The sequence below is a fragment of the Trachypithecus francoisi genome, unplaced genomic scaffold (genome assembly GCF_009764315.1).
Source record: "Trachypithecus francoisi isolate TF-2019V2 unplaced genomic scaffold, Tfra_2.0 Lachesis_group13, whole genome shotgun sequence".
In the NCBI taxonomy this organism is placed as follows: domain Eukaryota; kingdom Metazoa; phylum Chordata; class Mammalia; order Primates; family Cercopithecidae; genus Trachypithecus; species Trachypithecus francoisi.
The window spans coordinates 54,983,238-54,999,102 of NW_022681458.1; the positions used below are offsets into that span (position 1 = coordinate 54,983,238).

The window sequence follows — 15,865 nt, forward strand, 5'->3', positions numbered from 1 at the left end:
TTTAGAGTCCATGTATAAGTGAGGTCTCACAGTATTTGTCTTTCTGTGCCAGACTTTTTTCACTTAGCAAAATGTCCTCCAGATTCATCTATGTTGTCACAAATGGCAGGATTTCCTTTTCTTAAAGGATGAATAGTGTTTATTTTGTAAATATACCGTAGTTTTTAATCCATTCATCCACTGATGAACACTTAGAATGACTTTATAATTTGGCTACTGTGAATAATGCTGCAATGAATATGTGCAGTATCTCTTCAGTGTACTCATTTCTTTTGACTGTATACTCAGAAGAATACTTGGTGGATTATATGATAGTTCCATTATTAATTTGAGGAACCTCCATACTGGTTTATGTAATAGCTTACCAATTTACATTCCTTCCAACAATGTGCTATTGTAATTGGGATTGTTTTCTTGATTTCTTTTTCAGATAATTCATTGTTAGTGTTTACAAAGGCAACTGATTTTTGTACATTGATTTTGTATCCTGAAACTTTATTGAATTCATTTATTAGTTCTAAAAGTTATTTGAAGCCTTTAAAGCTTTTAATGCATAAGATTATGTCATCTGCAGAGACAGTTTACTTCCTTTGTGATTTTAATACTTTTTTTTTCTCTTGCTTAATTGCTCTAGCTAGGACTTCCAGTACTACTTGAATAGAAGTTGTGGGCCGGGCGCGGTGGCTCAAGCCTGTAATCCCAGCACTTTGGGAGGCCGAGACGGGCGGATCACGAGGTCAGGAGATCGAGACCATCCTGGCTAACATGGTGAAACCCCGTCTCTACTAAAAATACAAAAAAAAAACTAGCCGGGCGAGATGGCGGGCGCCTGTAGTCCCAGCTACTGGGGAGGCTGAGGCAGGAGAATGGGGTGAACCCGGGAGGCGGAGCTTGCAGTGAGCCGAGATTGCGCCACTGCACTCCAGCTTGGGCGACAGAGCGAGACTCCGCCTCAAAAAAAAAAAAAAAAAAGAAGTTGTGAGAGTGAATATTGTTCCAGATCTCAGAGGAAACGCTTTCAGCTTTTCATCATTGAGTATGATGTAAGCTGTGGGCTTGTCACATATGGCTTTTATGATGTTGAGGTGTATTCCTTCTGTAACTAATTTATTGGTAGTTTTTATCATGAAAGGATGTTGAATTTTGTTAGATAATTTTTCTTGATGCACTCTTAATATGATATTTGTCTTATATTCTGTTAATGTGGTATATCAATTTATTGATTTGCATATATTGAACCATCCTTACATCCATTAATAAATCCCACTTTACCACAGTGAATAATCATTTTAATGTGCTGTTAAGTTTGTTTCACTAGTGTTTTGATGAGAATTTTTGCATCTATGTTCGTCAGAGATACTGGATTGTAATTTTCTTGTAATGGTATTGTCTGGCTTTGGTATCAGGGCCTCATATAATTCACTTGAAAGTTATTTCTTTTTCTTTGATTTTTGGAAGACTTTCAGAAGGATTGGTATTAGTTCTTCTTTAAATGTTTCATAGAATTCAGCAGTGAAGGCATCAGGTCCTGGGCTTTTTGTGGTGAGTGATTTCCTAAAAAAATTATTAATTCAGTCTCCTTGCTTGTTATTGATCTGCTCAGATTTTCTACTTAATAATTCAGTCTTAGTAGATTGTGTGTATCTAGAAATTTATCCATTCCTTCCAGGTTATCCAATTTGTTGGTGTATACTTGGTAATCTTCTTAACCTCTTTATTTCTATGTCTTTAGTTGTAATAGCTCCTTGTTTATTTCTGATTTTGAGTCTTCTGGTTTTTTCTTAGTGAAAGGTATATCAACTTATCTTTTAAAATATAACAATTCTTAGGTTTATTAATCTCGTCCATTGTTTTCCTAGTTTCTTTTTTTTCCTGGCCTGATCTTTATTATCTTCCTTATACAAACTTTTTCTTGGTTTGTTCTTTTTTCAGACCCTTTTGGCGTAATGTTAGTTTGCGTATTTGGATTTTTTTCCTTTATAATGTAGGCATTTACTGCTTTTGCTGCATTCCACAAGCTTTCATATGTTTTGTTTCCATTTTCTTTTGTATTAATATAATTTTTAATTTCTATTTTAATTTCCTCTTTTTTTTTTTTTTTTTTTTTTGAGACAGAGTCTTTGCTCTTTTGCCCAGGCTGGAGTGCAGTGGCATGATCTCGGCTCACTGCAAGCTCTGCCTTCTGGGTTAACACCATTCTCCTGCCTCGGCCTCCTGAGTAGCTGGGACTAAAAGTGCCTGCCACCACGCCCAGCTAATTTTTTGTATTTTTAGTAGAGATGGGGTTTCACCATGTTAGCCAGGATGGTCTTGATCTCCTGATCTTGTGATCCACCCGCCTTGGCGTCCCAAAGTGCTGGGATTACAGGTGTGAGCCACCATGCCTGGTCTTAATTTCTTTTTTGATCCATTAGTTGATCAGAAACCTATTGCTTAATTTCCACATATTTATGAATTTTCCAATCTTCCTATCATTGCTTTTTAGTTTCATATTATTGTAGTTGAAAGAGATATTTGAGGTGATTTCAATCTTCTTAAATTTGTTTTGTTTTATGACACAACATAAGAATGTTTCATGTGTATTGGAGAAGGATATGTTTCATGTGTATTTGAGAATGTTTCATGTGTATTTGATATGTTTCATGTGTATTTGAGAATGTTTCTTGTGTATTTCATGTGTATTTGAGAATGTTTCATGTGTATTTGAGAAGGATATGTATTCTGCTGCTGTTAGATGGAATGATCTTTCTATATGTCTGCTAGGTTCCTTTGGTTTATCATTCAAGTCCACTTCATCCTTATTGATATTTTTTTCTTTTTGGTATGGATAATATATCCATTGTTGAAAGTAGAATATTAAAGTCCCCCACTGTTATATTGCTGTGTATTTCTCCTTTGTGTTAATATCTGCCTATTATATTCAGATGATCTGATGGTGGGTGCCTATATATTTATAATTGTTATAACCTCTTGATAAATTGACATCTTTATTATATATGAACACTTTTGTCTAATGCAGGCATTTACTACTACATTAGAATTTTATAGTTTTACAGTTTTTGACTTAGTCTGCTTTTTCTTTTGCAAGTATAGGCACCCCCGCTCTCTTTGGTTATAATTTGCATAGAATATCTTTTTTCATTCACTTACCTTCTATGTGTCCTCAAGCCTAAAGTGAGTATTTTGTACACAGAATGTTATTGGATCATATTTTTCAACTTATTAATTTTTTTTATTTCAATAGGTTTTGGAGAACAGGTGGTGTTTGGTTACATGAATAACTTCTTTAGTTATTCTCAGATCTCCGAGATTTTGGTACACCAAACATTCAGGCAATGTACACTGTACCAGTGTGTAGTCTTTTAACCCTCTCCCTGCTCCTATCCTTACCTTAGGTCCCAAAAGTCCATTGTATTATTTCCACACCTTTGCATCCTTGTAGCTTAGTTCCCACTTACGATTGAGAACATAAAATGTTTGATTTTCCATTCCTGAGTTACTTCACTTAGAATAATGGTCTCCAGTTCCATCTAGATTTCTGCAAATGCCATTATTTCATTCCTTTTTATGGCTGAGTAGCATTCCATGGTATATATTGATATGATTTGGCTGTGTCTCCACCCAAATCTTATCTTGAATACCCACATGTTGTGGGAGAGATCTGGTGGGAGGTAATTGAATCATGGAGTAGGTCTTTCCCATGCCATTCTTGGGATAGTGAATACGTTTCACAAGATCTGATGATTTGAAAAAATGAGGGGTTTCCCACACAAGCTCTCTTTCTTTGCCTGCCACCATCCATGTAAGATATGACTTGCTCCTCTTTGCCTTCCACCATGATTTTGAGGCCTCCCTAGTCATGTGGAACTGTAAGTCCATTAAATCTCTCTCTCTCTTTTTTTTTTTTTTGGAAATCGTCCAGTCTCAGTATGTCTTTATCAGCAGTGTGAAAAGGAACTAATACATATATACACCACAATTTATCCACTCATTGATGAGCATTTAGGCTGGTTTCATATTTTTGCAATTGTGAATTGTGCTGCTATAAACATGCATGTGCAAGTATATGTTTTGTATAACACCTTCTTTTCCTCTGGGTAGACATCCAGGAATGGGATTGCTGGATCAAATGGTAGTTCTACTTTTAGTTCTTTAAGCAATCTCCACACTGTTTTCCATAGTAGAATGATTATTCCTTCAAATATGTTGACCAAACTTTTAGATTTCTCCTCAGGAGCAGCAATTATTCTTAGGTTTGGTCTTTTAACATAATCCCAAACTTCCTGAAGGTTTTGCTCATGTTTTAATTTTTATCTTTGTCCTTATTGGGTTGGGTTAATTCAAAAGCCTTGTCTTCAAGCTCTGATGTTCTTTTTTCTGCTTGTTCGATTCTATTGCTGAGACTTTCCAGTGGATTTTGCATTTCTCTAAGTATGTCCTTCATTTCCAGAAGTGATTGTTTTTTATTTACGCTGTTTATCTATTTTTCTATTCATATCCTGTGACATTAAAGTTTCTTTAAGTTTGTATTCACCTTTCTCTGGTGCCTTCTTGAGTAGCTTAAAAATCAACCTTCTGAATTATTCTGGCAATTCAGAGATTTCTTTTCAGTTTGGATCCATTGCTGGTGAGTTATTGTAATCTTTTGGGGGTGTTAAATAACCTTGTTTTTTCATATTACCAGAACTGTTTTTCTGGTTTCTTCTCATTTGGGTAGACTATGTCAGAGGGAAGATATGGTGCTCAAGAGCTGCTGTTCAGATTCTTTTGTCTTATGGGGATGTGGTGCTCTCCCCATTCCCCTAGGGATGGGGCTTTCTGAGAGCTCAACTACAGTGATTGTTGTTTCTCTTCTGGATCCAGCCACACAGCAGAGCTACTGGGCTCTGGACTGGTTCTGTAGAGTGTCTGCAAAGAGTCCTGTGATGTGATCCATCTTCAGGTCTCTCAGTCATGGATACCAGAACCTGTTCCAATGCATGTAGCAGGGGAGTGAAGTGGACTCTGTGAGAGTCCTTGGTTGTATTTTTGCTTAGTGTGCTGGTTTTGTGTTGGTTGGCCTCTGGCCAGGACATAGTGCTTTCAAGGGAGTATACAAGCTTGCCCTAAGGTCACCTGGATAAGTATTTGGGTGTCTCAGGTGGTGGGTGGGCCACAGAGCTTCCAAGAAACTATGTCCTTTGTCTTCAGCTACCAGAGTAGGTAGAGAAAGACCATCAAGTAGGGGTGGGGTCTGGTGTGTCTGAGCTCAGACGCTTCTTGGGCAGGGCATGCTTCAGCTGTTGTAGGGGGTGGGGGTGTGGTTCTCAGGCTGATGAAGTTACATTACCAGGGAGATTACGGCTGCCTCTGCCACATCATACAGGTCACCAGAGAAGTGGGGGAAAGCCAGCAGTGACAGGACTTACCCAGCTCCCATACAGCTGGAAAGGCTGGTCTCACTCCCACTGTGTCCCCCTAACCACACTGAGTTTATTTCCAGGCAGCCAGTGAGCAGGGCTGAGAACTTGCCCCAGGCTACAAGCCTCCCTGCTGAGAAAGTAAACAGGGCTTTCAGGTTTCATGCCTCCCTACCTTCTTTCTGCAGCTTCTATGTTCATATCTGTATTCCAGGTCACTCCCTCCCCCAGTTTCTGTCCAGGAAACTTCACCTTCAGTTGAAATTGTTACAAAGTTCAGCTGAATGTTTCCTTTCCCCTCATCTTTCCCCATTTCCACTGCCAGCAAGGACCCCTATGAGATAAAGTCAGAAATGGCTTCCCTGGGGACTGAGAGGGCCCACAGGACTCCTCCCTGTGCTTCCTCTACCCCCATATTTTGCTCAGCTCTCTAAATTTGTCTCAGCTCCAGGTAACATCAGATCCTTCTCCTGTGATCTGGACCTTCAGGTTTCCCAGGGAGGATGTGTGTTTGGGGGTGGATGTTCCCTCTTTTACACTTTGAATACTCACATTCTTTTGGCTGTCTCATAGAACCTGCAACAGCAAGCCGCTTCCTTCAAAGGGCCTGTGGAGTCTCTGATTTTCTTGGTATGTTGCTGCACTAATTCTTGGAGCAAAGGTTCACAGTGTGAGCCTCCACACGCTGCTCTGAGTGGGAACTGGAAGTTAGTCCTGTCTCCTATCTGCCATTTCTTTCCAACTGAGATAATATTTTTTAATCCATTTAAACACTGCATCTTTTGATTGGAAAATACATTCATTTGCATGTAAAGTAATAATCGATATGTAAGAACTTTTGCCATTTTGTTGTTCACTGTTTCATTATTCCTTTTTTCCATTATACCATTCTTTTCTTCCTCCTTTGTAATTTGTTAAATTTTTAGAGTGCATGCTTTGACTTTTTTTTTTAATCTTTGTGTATTCACTAGAGGTTTATTTTTTCTTTGTGTTCACCATGGGACTTATATGAAACATCTTATTGTTATAATATTCTATTTTGAACTGAAAACTTAAGTTCAATAGCATACAAAACCCACACTTCTACTTCTCTCCTCACCACCTTTTAGGCTATTGATGTTACATTTTACATCTTTCTATTTTGTTTATTTATCAGCAAATTGTAGCTATAGTTATTTTTAATACTTTGGTCTTTTAACTTTTGTATAGAGTCAAAAGTCATTTACACACCATTATTACAGTATTAGAGTATACTGGATTTGACTAAATATTTACCTTTACCAGTGAATTTTGTACAAATGGTCCCCAACTTACATTGGTTTGACTTATAATTTTGTGACTTTATGATGGGTTTATCAGGATGTTTCCCCATTATAAGTTGAGAAACATTTGTACTTTCATATGTTTTCATGTTGCTGTTTAGCATCCTTTTGTTTCAACTCTAAGAACTTCATTATTTCTTGTAAGGCAGGTCTACTGGTGATGACTTCTCTCAGGTTTTCTTTGTCAGGGAATGTCTCTCTGTCCTTCATATGTGAAGGACATCTTTGCCATGTATAGTATTACTTGTTAAGAGTTTTTTTTTTTTTTCTTTTTGCACTTTGAATATGTTCTCTCACTTCCCCCTGGCTTGCAAGGGTTTTGTTAAAAAGTCTGCTGATAGTCTTATGAAGGTTCCCTTGTGTGTAATAAGGCACTTTTCTCTTGGTGCTGTCTTTGATTTTTGAACATTTGATCATAATATGTCTCAGAATATTCTTCATTGGGTCTGATAGAGTTTGGATATTTGTCCCTGCCTAAATCTCATGTTGAATTGTAATTCTTAGTCTAGTGGGAGGGGTTTGGATCATGGAGGTGAATCCCTTGTGGCTTGGTGCTGTTTTCATGATAGTGAGTGAGTTCTTACAAGGTCTGGTCACTTAAAAGTATGTGGCTTCCTGTAAAACCTGCAGAACCATTAGCCAATTAAGTCTCTTTTCTTTATAAGTTACACAGTCTCAAGTATTTATAGCAATGTAGGAACAGGGTCAATCTTGCTTAGGGGTTTTTGAGCTCCATGAATCTGGATGTCTATAATCCTCTCAATATTTGGGAAGTTTTCAGCTACTATTTATTTAAATAAGTGTTCTTTAACTTTCTCTCTCTCTCTTCTTTCAGAAACTCCTATAATTAATAATATATTTGTATTTGATGGTGTCCCATAAGTCTCTTATGCTTCCTTCATTCTTTTTCTTCCTATAATTGGGTAATTTCAACTTTTCTGTCTTCAAGTTCGCTCAGACAACTAGCCTATCACCAGGTGTACAGACTGGTGTGGCTTCCTGTGGGTTTCTGGGAAGGCTCCCCCTGGGTCACTGGGTAGTTCTCTGGACAGGCAGTGTTGGCCCCAGCTCATAGATGAGAGGGACTTAAAACAGTTGCAGGGCTGCTTCAGGTTCCACAGCTGAGACTAAGTTTGACAGGTCTGCCTCCAGGAACTCAGACAAGTGTATCTCCCCCTGGGGACCTCATGGGGCAGGACTGCTTGCAGTCTGCAGCTGACAGAGCTGAAGACAAGTCTCTTAGCCATTTCAGGGTCCACAGGAAGAAACAAAGTCAGCAGGCCAGTCACTCAAGGCATAAATGGCATGACTTTATCTGCGTTCCTTGGTGGGTGATTGTGGTAGTGGGATCAAGGCCAAACATGGCTGCAACTGAGTTCTCAGGATGACAGGGCCATTTCCAGGTCTGGAACTGGGACCATAGCCTGTGAGATTTCTACATGGGCACAGTTCTACCCTCTAGAATGGCCTCACTAGGTCTTGAGCTCCAGTAGGGTTTCACAAACTCCTATCTGAATTCCAGAGCTCCCACAAAGGCACTTTTGCCTTTGTTGCTTGAGAGGATACAAGCAGGGGAGCTCCTATTTTACCATCTTGCTGATGTCACTCTCTCCCCTTCTCAAAACACTTCCAATTATTCCACTGAAAAAAAATCCATTATCATTCATCTAATTCATTACTCCATTAATCAATATTTATTGAGTACATACTATAACAAAGGTACTGTTAAGAATTGGAGGAATTATAAAGCATGGTTTGTGTCCATAAGGATCTTGAGGTCTAAGAAGACAAACATAAGCAAGATATCAACATAACAATTTAGTACATGCAATCAGGCAGTATTTGCTTTAGAAGTGAAATGAGCTCATCTTGGGGCAGATGGAATTTTGAAATTTCCTGATTCAGATTAGTTTCTTACTAAGGCTAATTTTAATAGTATCAAATCTCACCCTGACTTAAAAAAAGAAAAAGGCAGGAAAGACAGGTCTCAATTTCAAGAAGAGTAAATACAGTTCTCTTATCACTAATTCATGACAGCTTGCTCTTATGTCTCATTATGAAAAAAGAAAATAATAGGACAGTAGCAAGGATTACTTTTTGAGAAAACAGAATTTCAGAAGACAGGTATGTGTTAAAGATTGTTATCATGAAATTCACTTTCAATATTCTTTTCTTGTCATTTTATTTACACATTAAGGAAAAAAACTTATTCAGAGAAATAATTTTTCCCTTCCTTTTGTAAGTATAAGCAGTCCCTAGAAATAATTGGTAAGCTCCTTAATTATAGATCTCGTCTACTTATTAACATACTCTTCAGTGGTCAATATTCACATCAATAGTGTTTTTTTAAATAATCCATGGAATAATGACAAGCAACTCTTTTAAAATTCAGAAATACTACATTTTTAAAAGTAACAATGAGGAAATATCTGCAAAAGTATTTTTTTTTTTTTGTATTTTATGGACACAAACCTTTCAGAAATTATCTAAATCAGAAATCAGGGTTTTGAAATAGTCTTTAGTATAAAATTTTGGATACTGATAAGCTAATTTTTTAAGTTGAATTTTTAAAAGTATTTTTCTATGAAAAAATAATCTACATTATTGGATTGAAATATGGAGATATGTAAAATAAAAATTCTGAGACATTTACTCTATATTGCTTAGTAGCCACTATTACCCTTTCAGTATAGCATTTAGAAAAGGTTTCTAACTAAGCTGTTCAAGTGTAATAAGTCCAGAGACTCTTGGGAATGTAATTATTTGTTTTGAATCAGACTGTCTGCAGTTAGTCTAGTGTTTTAATAAGGTCTACAAGGATTAGAACTAGTCAACATATGAATTATGAAACCCCTAATCAACCTGAAGAACAGAAAAAAAAAAATCAACTTACAGGAAAAATGCGGTACTCTTTCAAGACTGTGGAATAGCATTCAGAACCATAGCAGGGGTAGACTTGAAAACCAGGAAATACAGGTTTCAACTAAGAAAGGTTTTGTTGCCTAGGGGGATAAAATAGCATATGCTTCTAAAGATGTGAACTTTCTTTTTTAAAAATAATCTGTGGGTTTACATCATCATGTAAACTTTCCCAAAAGAAATAGGAAACTATTTATCTACTATAGCTAACAAAGTGCAGAAACGTGTTATTGCAATATTTTAACAAACATCACAGGTAGTTTTAAAATGTAATCTTTAAACTTACCTTTTTTGGAAAGAAAATAGTTTTTTTTCTAAGACATGTACCATTATATACTTGATGAAAATGTTTTCCCATAATTTGTCATTGAGATTATTAGCTTTTCAGCATTTAATATGGCAAATTGTGGTTGACTTCTAGACTATTTTCTTCTAGTCAAACTCTGAAGATGTTATGTTTTAAAAATCTTAATAGGCAGAAATCTACAGTCCTCAAACTGAGGCTCAAAATGAAAAGATAAAGACAAGTCAAAGAAATAATATTTATTTTGATGGAGCAAACAAATTCAAAACTAAGAAAATAGGGCAGTTTTCTCAGAAGAAATTAGCTCTCCAGTTGATTTAGAGAGAACTTACTAAGTAAGCTGTCTCACTGTGTATCCATCTATTAAGAAATCCACCTATAAAAAGAGGTCCACAAGGTGATTTCATGGGGTCTAGATAAAGAAACACTGGTGTAAATATTTTTCCAACATTTACTTCAAGGAAAGGATCACTGATTATCTGCCAGTTATTAAGTACCGAAATGTGAATCACTTTTGATAAACTTGTTAAAATGTCTCTTAATTCCATCCAACTACTTTTCTTACAGTTCTTACATCTCAGTCTTCCCATATTAGTTTCTCTTCTGAAATGAGAATGTGATGATCTTTGGCAGCTGTTTCTGATTTATGAATAGTTTTGTTACAAACCAGTACCATGTGAGTTAGGGTCCCCTATGGCTCCTCCAGGGGCTGTATCATTTCTGATAAGACTAAGACTCTCTTAGATGGAGACCTGGCTCCCTAACAAAGGTAGCCATAGCTTGGCTGGCACATGCAGGGATCCAAGTGAAACTATTTATCATAAAGCCAGTGTTGGGAATTACAATCTCTATTGGTGAGTGGATTCAGAGTCCAATTCCCATTAGAACTGACCAAAGCTATTTTTAGTACCATATTAATTTATAAAAGTTACAGGAAATGTCTAAAAACATGGCAGTCAAGATAATTCTACAAAGTATTCTAAAGTCCCCAAATACAAACTGCCTGAACTGATTAAGCAGAAAGGTTCTTGGAGAGCTAACTCTTTAAATATAAACAGCCTTTATGTTATCATTTAGATTCAGATTTAGAGTTCAAATAATATTTTAAAAAGGGGTTGAGGGTTTACTGTATCATTTTCTCCCTTAGGTGTTTTGGGATTTGTCATTTATTTTAGATTCGATCAGATTGTCTTAAGTCTCCTCAGTGGATGGAAAACAATTTGTCTACACTCAGCTCTAACAGTAAAAAATGGGAACTTTGGAGACATGAAGTATAAAGAAATATCAAGTTCATTATATAAACAAAAGGGGTTATTTTACTGTAGGAGATGTAATAAGTAAAAAGTAATAATTGAATATTTACTAGATTAAATGGCAATGTAGGGAGGAAGGTTTTCTAGTTTACCAAAAATGAAACAATGCATCAAGCACATTTTAGATTTATTTTATTATTTTTAATGAACTATGTTTAACATTTTACAAATCTTCAGGTTGTTACAATTTTCAGCAGTAAATATAGTAGTAACAGCAATAAATACACCGAAATATGAGATTTCTCTGAAAGAATACAAAAAATAGAAACACCTGGAAATAAGAAGGCAAAATGTCAATTCTAGATCTGAAATAGAAATTAATACAGCTGAATTCCTTTACAATGCTGGTACATGGGAAAATGAGAAACTCATGCGCCTTATAAATGAATGTGTGACTTTGAGCTTCACCTTTCTGGGAAGTTTTGAGGGACATCATTTGACCCACAGATCTCTAAAACCCTATAATACATATCGATACCAGAGGATTCAAACACATAGTGGCCTGAAAATGATTGCCAAAGCAAAGAAGTGCTTTCATTCCTCAACATTTGTGATCTTTGTGGTATACTATGTATTATAAAAGGGCATAATCCCTATACAACTGCATAAAGTCATAAAAATTGATTTATAAAGTCTCAAGATCATAATATGTATTCAAAAATACATATAGCTGTGCTTTAGTAAATGAATCCATCAGTCAGTCGAGAGATAGTTTTGCCTTTAATATATATCCAAAGTATATACAATGGATCGACAAATGTTAACAATTTGTGACCAAAATCATCTAGGTTTATATTTGAAAAAACCTTAGTTTTCAATTTAAAAATTTAAGAAAGTTGTGAATATTGTTTATTATCACTTGGGTTAAGAAAAAGTAGATGGCTTCAGCTTTTTAACAGGAAATTTGTGAACTACTCACAAATGAGAAGTCACACTCTTTTGATCATTAGAAAAGATAAATTGCCTATAATTACCAATTGAGAACAGCATGTGCAGTGTAAAAATAATAAGGTTTTATTCTGAAACCAAACAAGTAGTTCTAGAAAAGCCCTTGGGATACATCATCTCATTTCATTTCCCTTACACAAAAATGAATAAAATAAGCGGCATACTTGAATGGTATACCCTTACACCAATATGTGTATTTCATTACCAAGCTGAGATGAAACATTTTTATTTAAAGGTGGGAAAAATAAACACTTAAAATATAAAGTTTTGCTATATAGTTTCTGACTTCATTCCAACATAAACAATTTATCAATATATACTGTATTCAAAAAACAAGAAATACTACTCACATGCAAAATGTATTGTTCCAACATGAAACACTAGGTCTATATTTTTAATAAAACTGCACATCTGTTTGGTTAACTGAAAGAAAACGTACACTTAAAAAAGATGTTATATCCTTCTAATAATGCAAGTCTATATCAAAGGCACTTCAGCAGAGCACTAACTTTAACCTTTTCCAAATCATTTTCATTTGTGCTGCTTTTGATGTATCTTTCTGTGTAAGACCAATAAGAAGCCTTCTCTAATTGTTATAAGCCTTATTGCTTAAAAAAAAGAAAAGGAAGCCTATGTATTACCCAAAACATTTATTTCTTCTATGGATTGGAGTAATATATAGCAAATATTTACCTAGGGTCTTTATGTTCTTTGGGTTAACACAGAATGGTAGGAAAGTTATTTGACAGGTTAGATGTTGCAGAAGTTGCAGGAAAAATTTGCACATCTAGCTATAATTTTACTAAAGCAAATGTGGCTATTTTGGTTCACTGAACTTGTTGACGGTCTCTATGTTGCTCCCATGTTGGATAGCAGGGAACGAAAAATAAAGCAATTTAGGATTTTTACCCCCACAAGGGAAAGGTGCTTCAGACATTTGCCTTCAGGGAAATTTTAAGAAAAATGGAATCAGTTGATTTTAATGAATAATGAGCTTTTTATTTTTAGGATGTATGAATGGTAATTGAGTTAATTAAAAAGTTGTTCACATTGAATGCTTGCTATGATGAAAAGAATATAGATATATTACTTACAAAACTGAAAAAAGAAGTTGCAAAGGCTATAAGTGATGTAGGGAAAAACTTTTACTTTTCCCCTGAAATTGAAACTGTTTTTCTTAAATATCTTTTAAGCAAATCAATATCTGGATATACAACTACTATCCTGAAGGTATTTTTGAGCCTCAGGAAAAATGGCATTTCTTTTTCTTCTCATCAACATTTAAGACAAATAAATCAATGTTTATTTTTATCTCCACATATTTTAGTGTTCAAAAGAAACTTTCACATCATTTTTTAAAATTTCATAGCCTTTAAGTGACTGAGTTCAGGTTTTTAGAATAGAGGAAATATATGAAAACCAATTTAGCCTAAAAGTATCAGTGAGCCTTAAATCAAAGTCATAGATTATTTTTTCAGATTTGTAAAAAGTTTTCCTTGACAGCTAAGCTTGCTTCATTGTTGAGGGGAAGAAAAAATAATTAATTTTTAAATAAAAACTCAGCATTAGAACATTAATGGCCAAATTTCTAAATTACAAATTAACACCTTACTTATTTTGTGAAGTTATATCCAAAAACAACCAAAGAGCTGGTGTCTCCCTCTCTAATGACCAAGTAGCTTCTTGTCCATATTATATATATGTAGGATTTACGTTTGGGATGATACAATACACATGCTGTTTAAAGAGCAAACAACATTTTCTTTGAGATAACTCTAGAGTAACATCAGTCCAAGTCATTTATCAAGTTATTTTTAAGTATAGGCAGAAGAGGATGTAATAGTAACATTTAAAAGAATATGATGCCTGAAGTCAGTGTTGTTTCTAAATGTTCCATGGGGTAGTCACCATGGCACAGGCAACATTTTTGGAGGCAACTTGAGGAGTATATATTTCACTGTTTATTCTTAAGAGAGTCAAGGCCAAACTGGCTGGCCGAGCAACATTTTCAGAAAACTAACATCTTGATGCTATTTTACATTTTGAAAACTTGGATACTGTAATTCATTACCCAAAAATAAATGAATAGGCCAGAAAAAGCATTCCTTGGTATCATCTTTCTCTCTGATTACTGAATTACCATTTACTCTGCTTGAGACATGTCCAAGAACCATGAGATTGCTCAGTCTCAACTTCTTAAGTTCATACAGCAATTTACAACAAGAAGCAAGAATAAACAGCACGAGACAGCAGACACACAATCCCCGTTGGAGTTAATTTATGGGAATCAGTGGGCGTTCCTCTCGCTTCTTCCAGATGTTAGTCTTGCTATCTCTTTTGGCTAGTGGTGGTCTGCCCCTTCTTTTAGTGGGGGATGTATTAGCTTCAAAATCTTCAACAGTGCTTTTCCTTCCTGGGGACTCTTCCCCAGGGTGCTCCATAATCACTCCACTCCCTCCATCTAGGATGTGCCTTAAAGTTGGGTCCTCAGGGGAACAGACCGTGGTTCCACTCTCACTGCTGCTTAGGTCTAAATCTTCTAAGTAAAGGATCTTGGGCTGATGCATGCTTTTGATGAATGTTTTCTCCCTCTCGAGCTTTCTACTTGAGTGAAGCTCATTCAAGTCCACCCCAGAGTCCAGACTGGTGTCATTGCTCTGGGTTCTCTTGCCCTTTTTCAGGTCTATAAAGGAGTGCCTCACTTGCGCAACTGGCTTTCCATCAAGAGACACAAACCAGGCTCTGGGATGCGGGGAGGGCTTTCCTTTGGACAGCTCCAGGAGGGTCTGTTCTGAAATTCCTTGAAGTTCCGATGAAAATGGAGTCATTACAACAGCCTCATTTAGTGTTCCAGGAACAGAGACGGATTCCAGTAAACTGCTTGAATATCGGCTCCAATCTGAAGCCTGGGATGGTAAGCTCTGTTGACCTTCAAGTATGATATCCTCTTCCCTGGCATCTGGGGGCTGTGCATGAGAATGAATTGGCATTTTGGGCAAGGTCTGCGTAAAGTTCTCTCGATTTACTGGTTCCATCAGTTGGCCATAGACTAACTGTCCCTTTCTTGGCAAAGTAGCTGACTTAGCAGTATGTAACTGTTCCGGCGTGGAGAAGAGGTCAGATGTCTGAAGAATGGCAATGGGCTGGCTGTAAATATGCATAAGCTGTTCAGGAATATGGGAACGCCCATATGCCTCCTCATTACCTGTGAGATACCTCTTTTCATCTTGAGCATCACCTAGAGATGAAGATAGATTGTTGTTAATATGTTTAGGTTGTTTGGACCTTACACTGGGCTCCAAAGACTGTGTTGGGTTTCTTGAGTAATTATTTTGATTGACTGATAGAAATGCAACATCTTCATTGTAGATTTTAAAATCGTCCCGAGTTTTTACCATGGAAACTCTTTCTTCTGTTTCTGCCTTTGATGGTTCCTTTTTCTGAGGACTATATGAGGAGTTTTTGGCATTGAATAACTGTGACTTGTCCTCAGCTTTTAATGCAACTTTAACTGTACTGATATGATTTATGTGTGTTGTTGAAGTTGTCTGGTCTCTCTTGAGGACCTCAAGTTTAGTGATATTTCTTTCTCTTTTCTGTGGAGTACCACATTTATCCCTAGAGTAGAAGAGAAGGCAAAAAATATTTAAAAGTTATGAC

At 36.3% G+C, this 15,865-nt stretch overlaps 1 protein-coding gene across 1 annotated transcript in view; it reads right to left on the minus strand.

The window, feature by feature from the left end:
• Positions 1 to 11,372: 11,372 nt before the first annotated feature.
• Positions 11,373 to 15,865, minus strand: part of FAM171B (family with sequence similarity 171 member B) — a 72,030-nt gene continuing 67,537 nt past the window's right edge. The window contains exon 8 of the mRNA XM_033230928.1: positions 11,373 to 15,823. Within this exon, the coding sequence (XP_033086819.1) occupies positions 14,479 to 15,823 (1,345 nt within the window). The 3' untranslated portion in view covers positions 11,373 to 14,478. The remainder of the gene's footprint in view (positions 15,824 to 15,865) is intronic.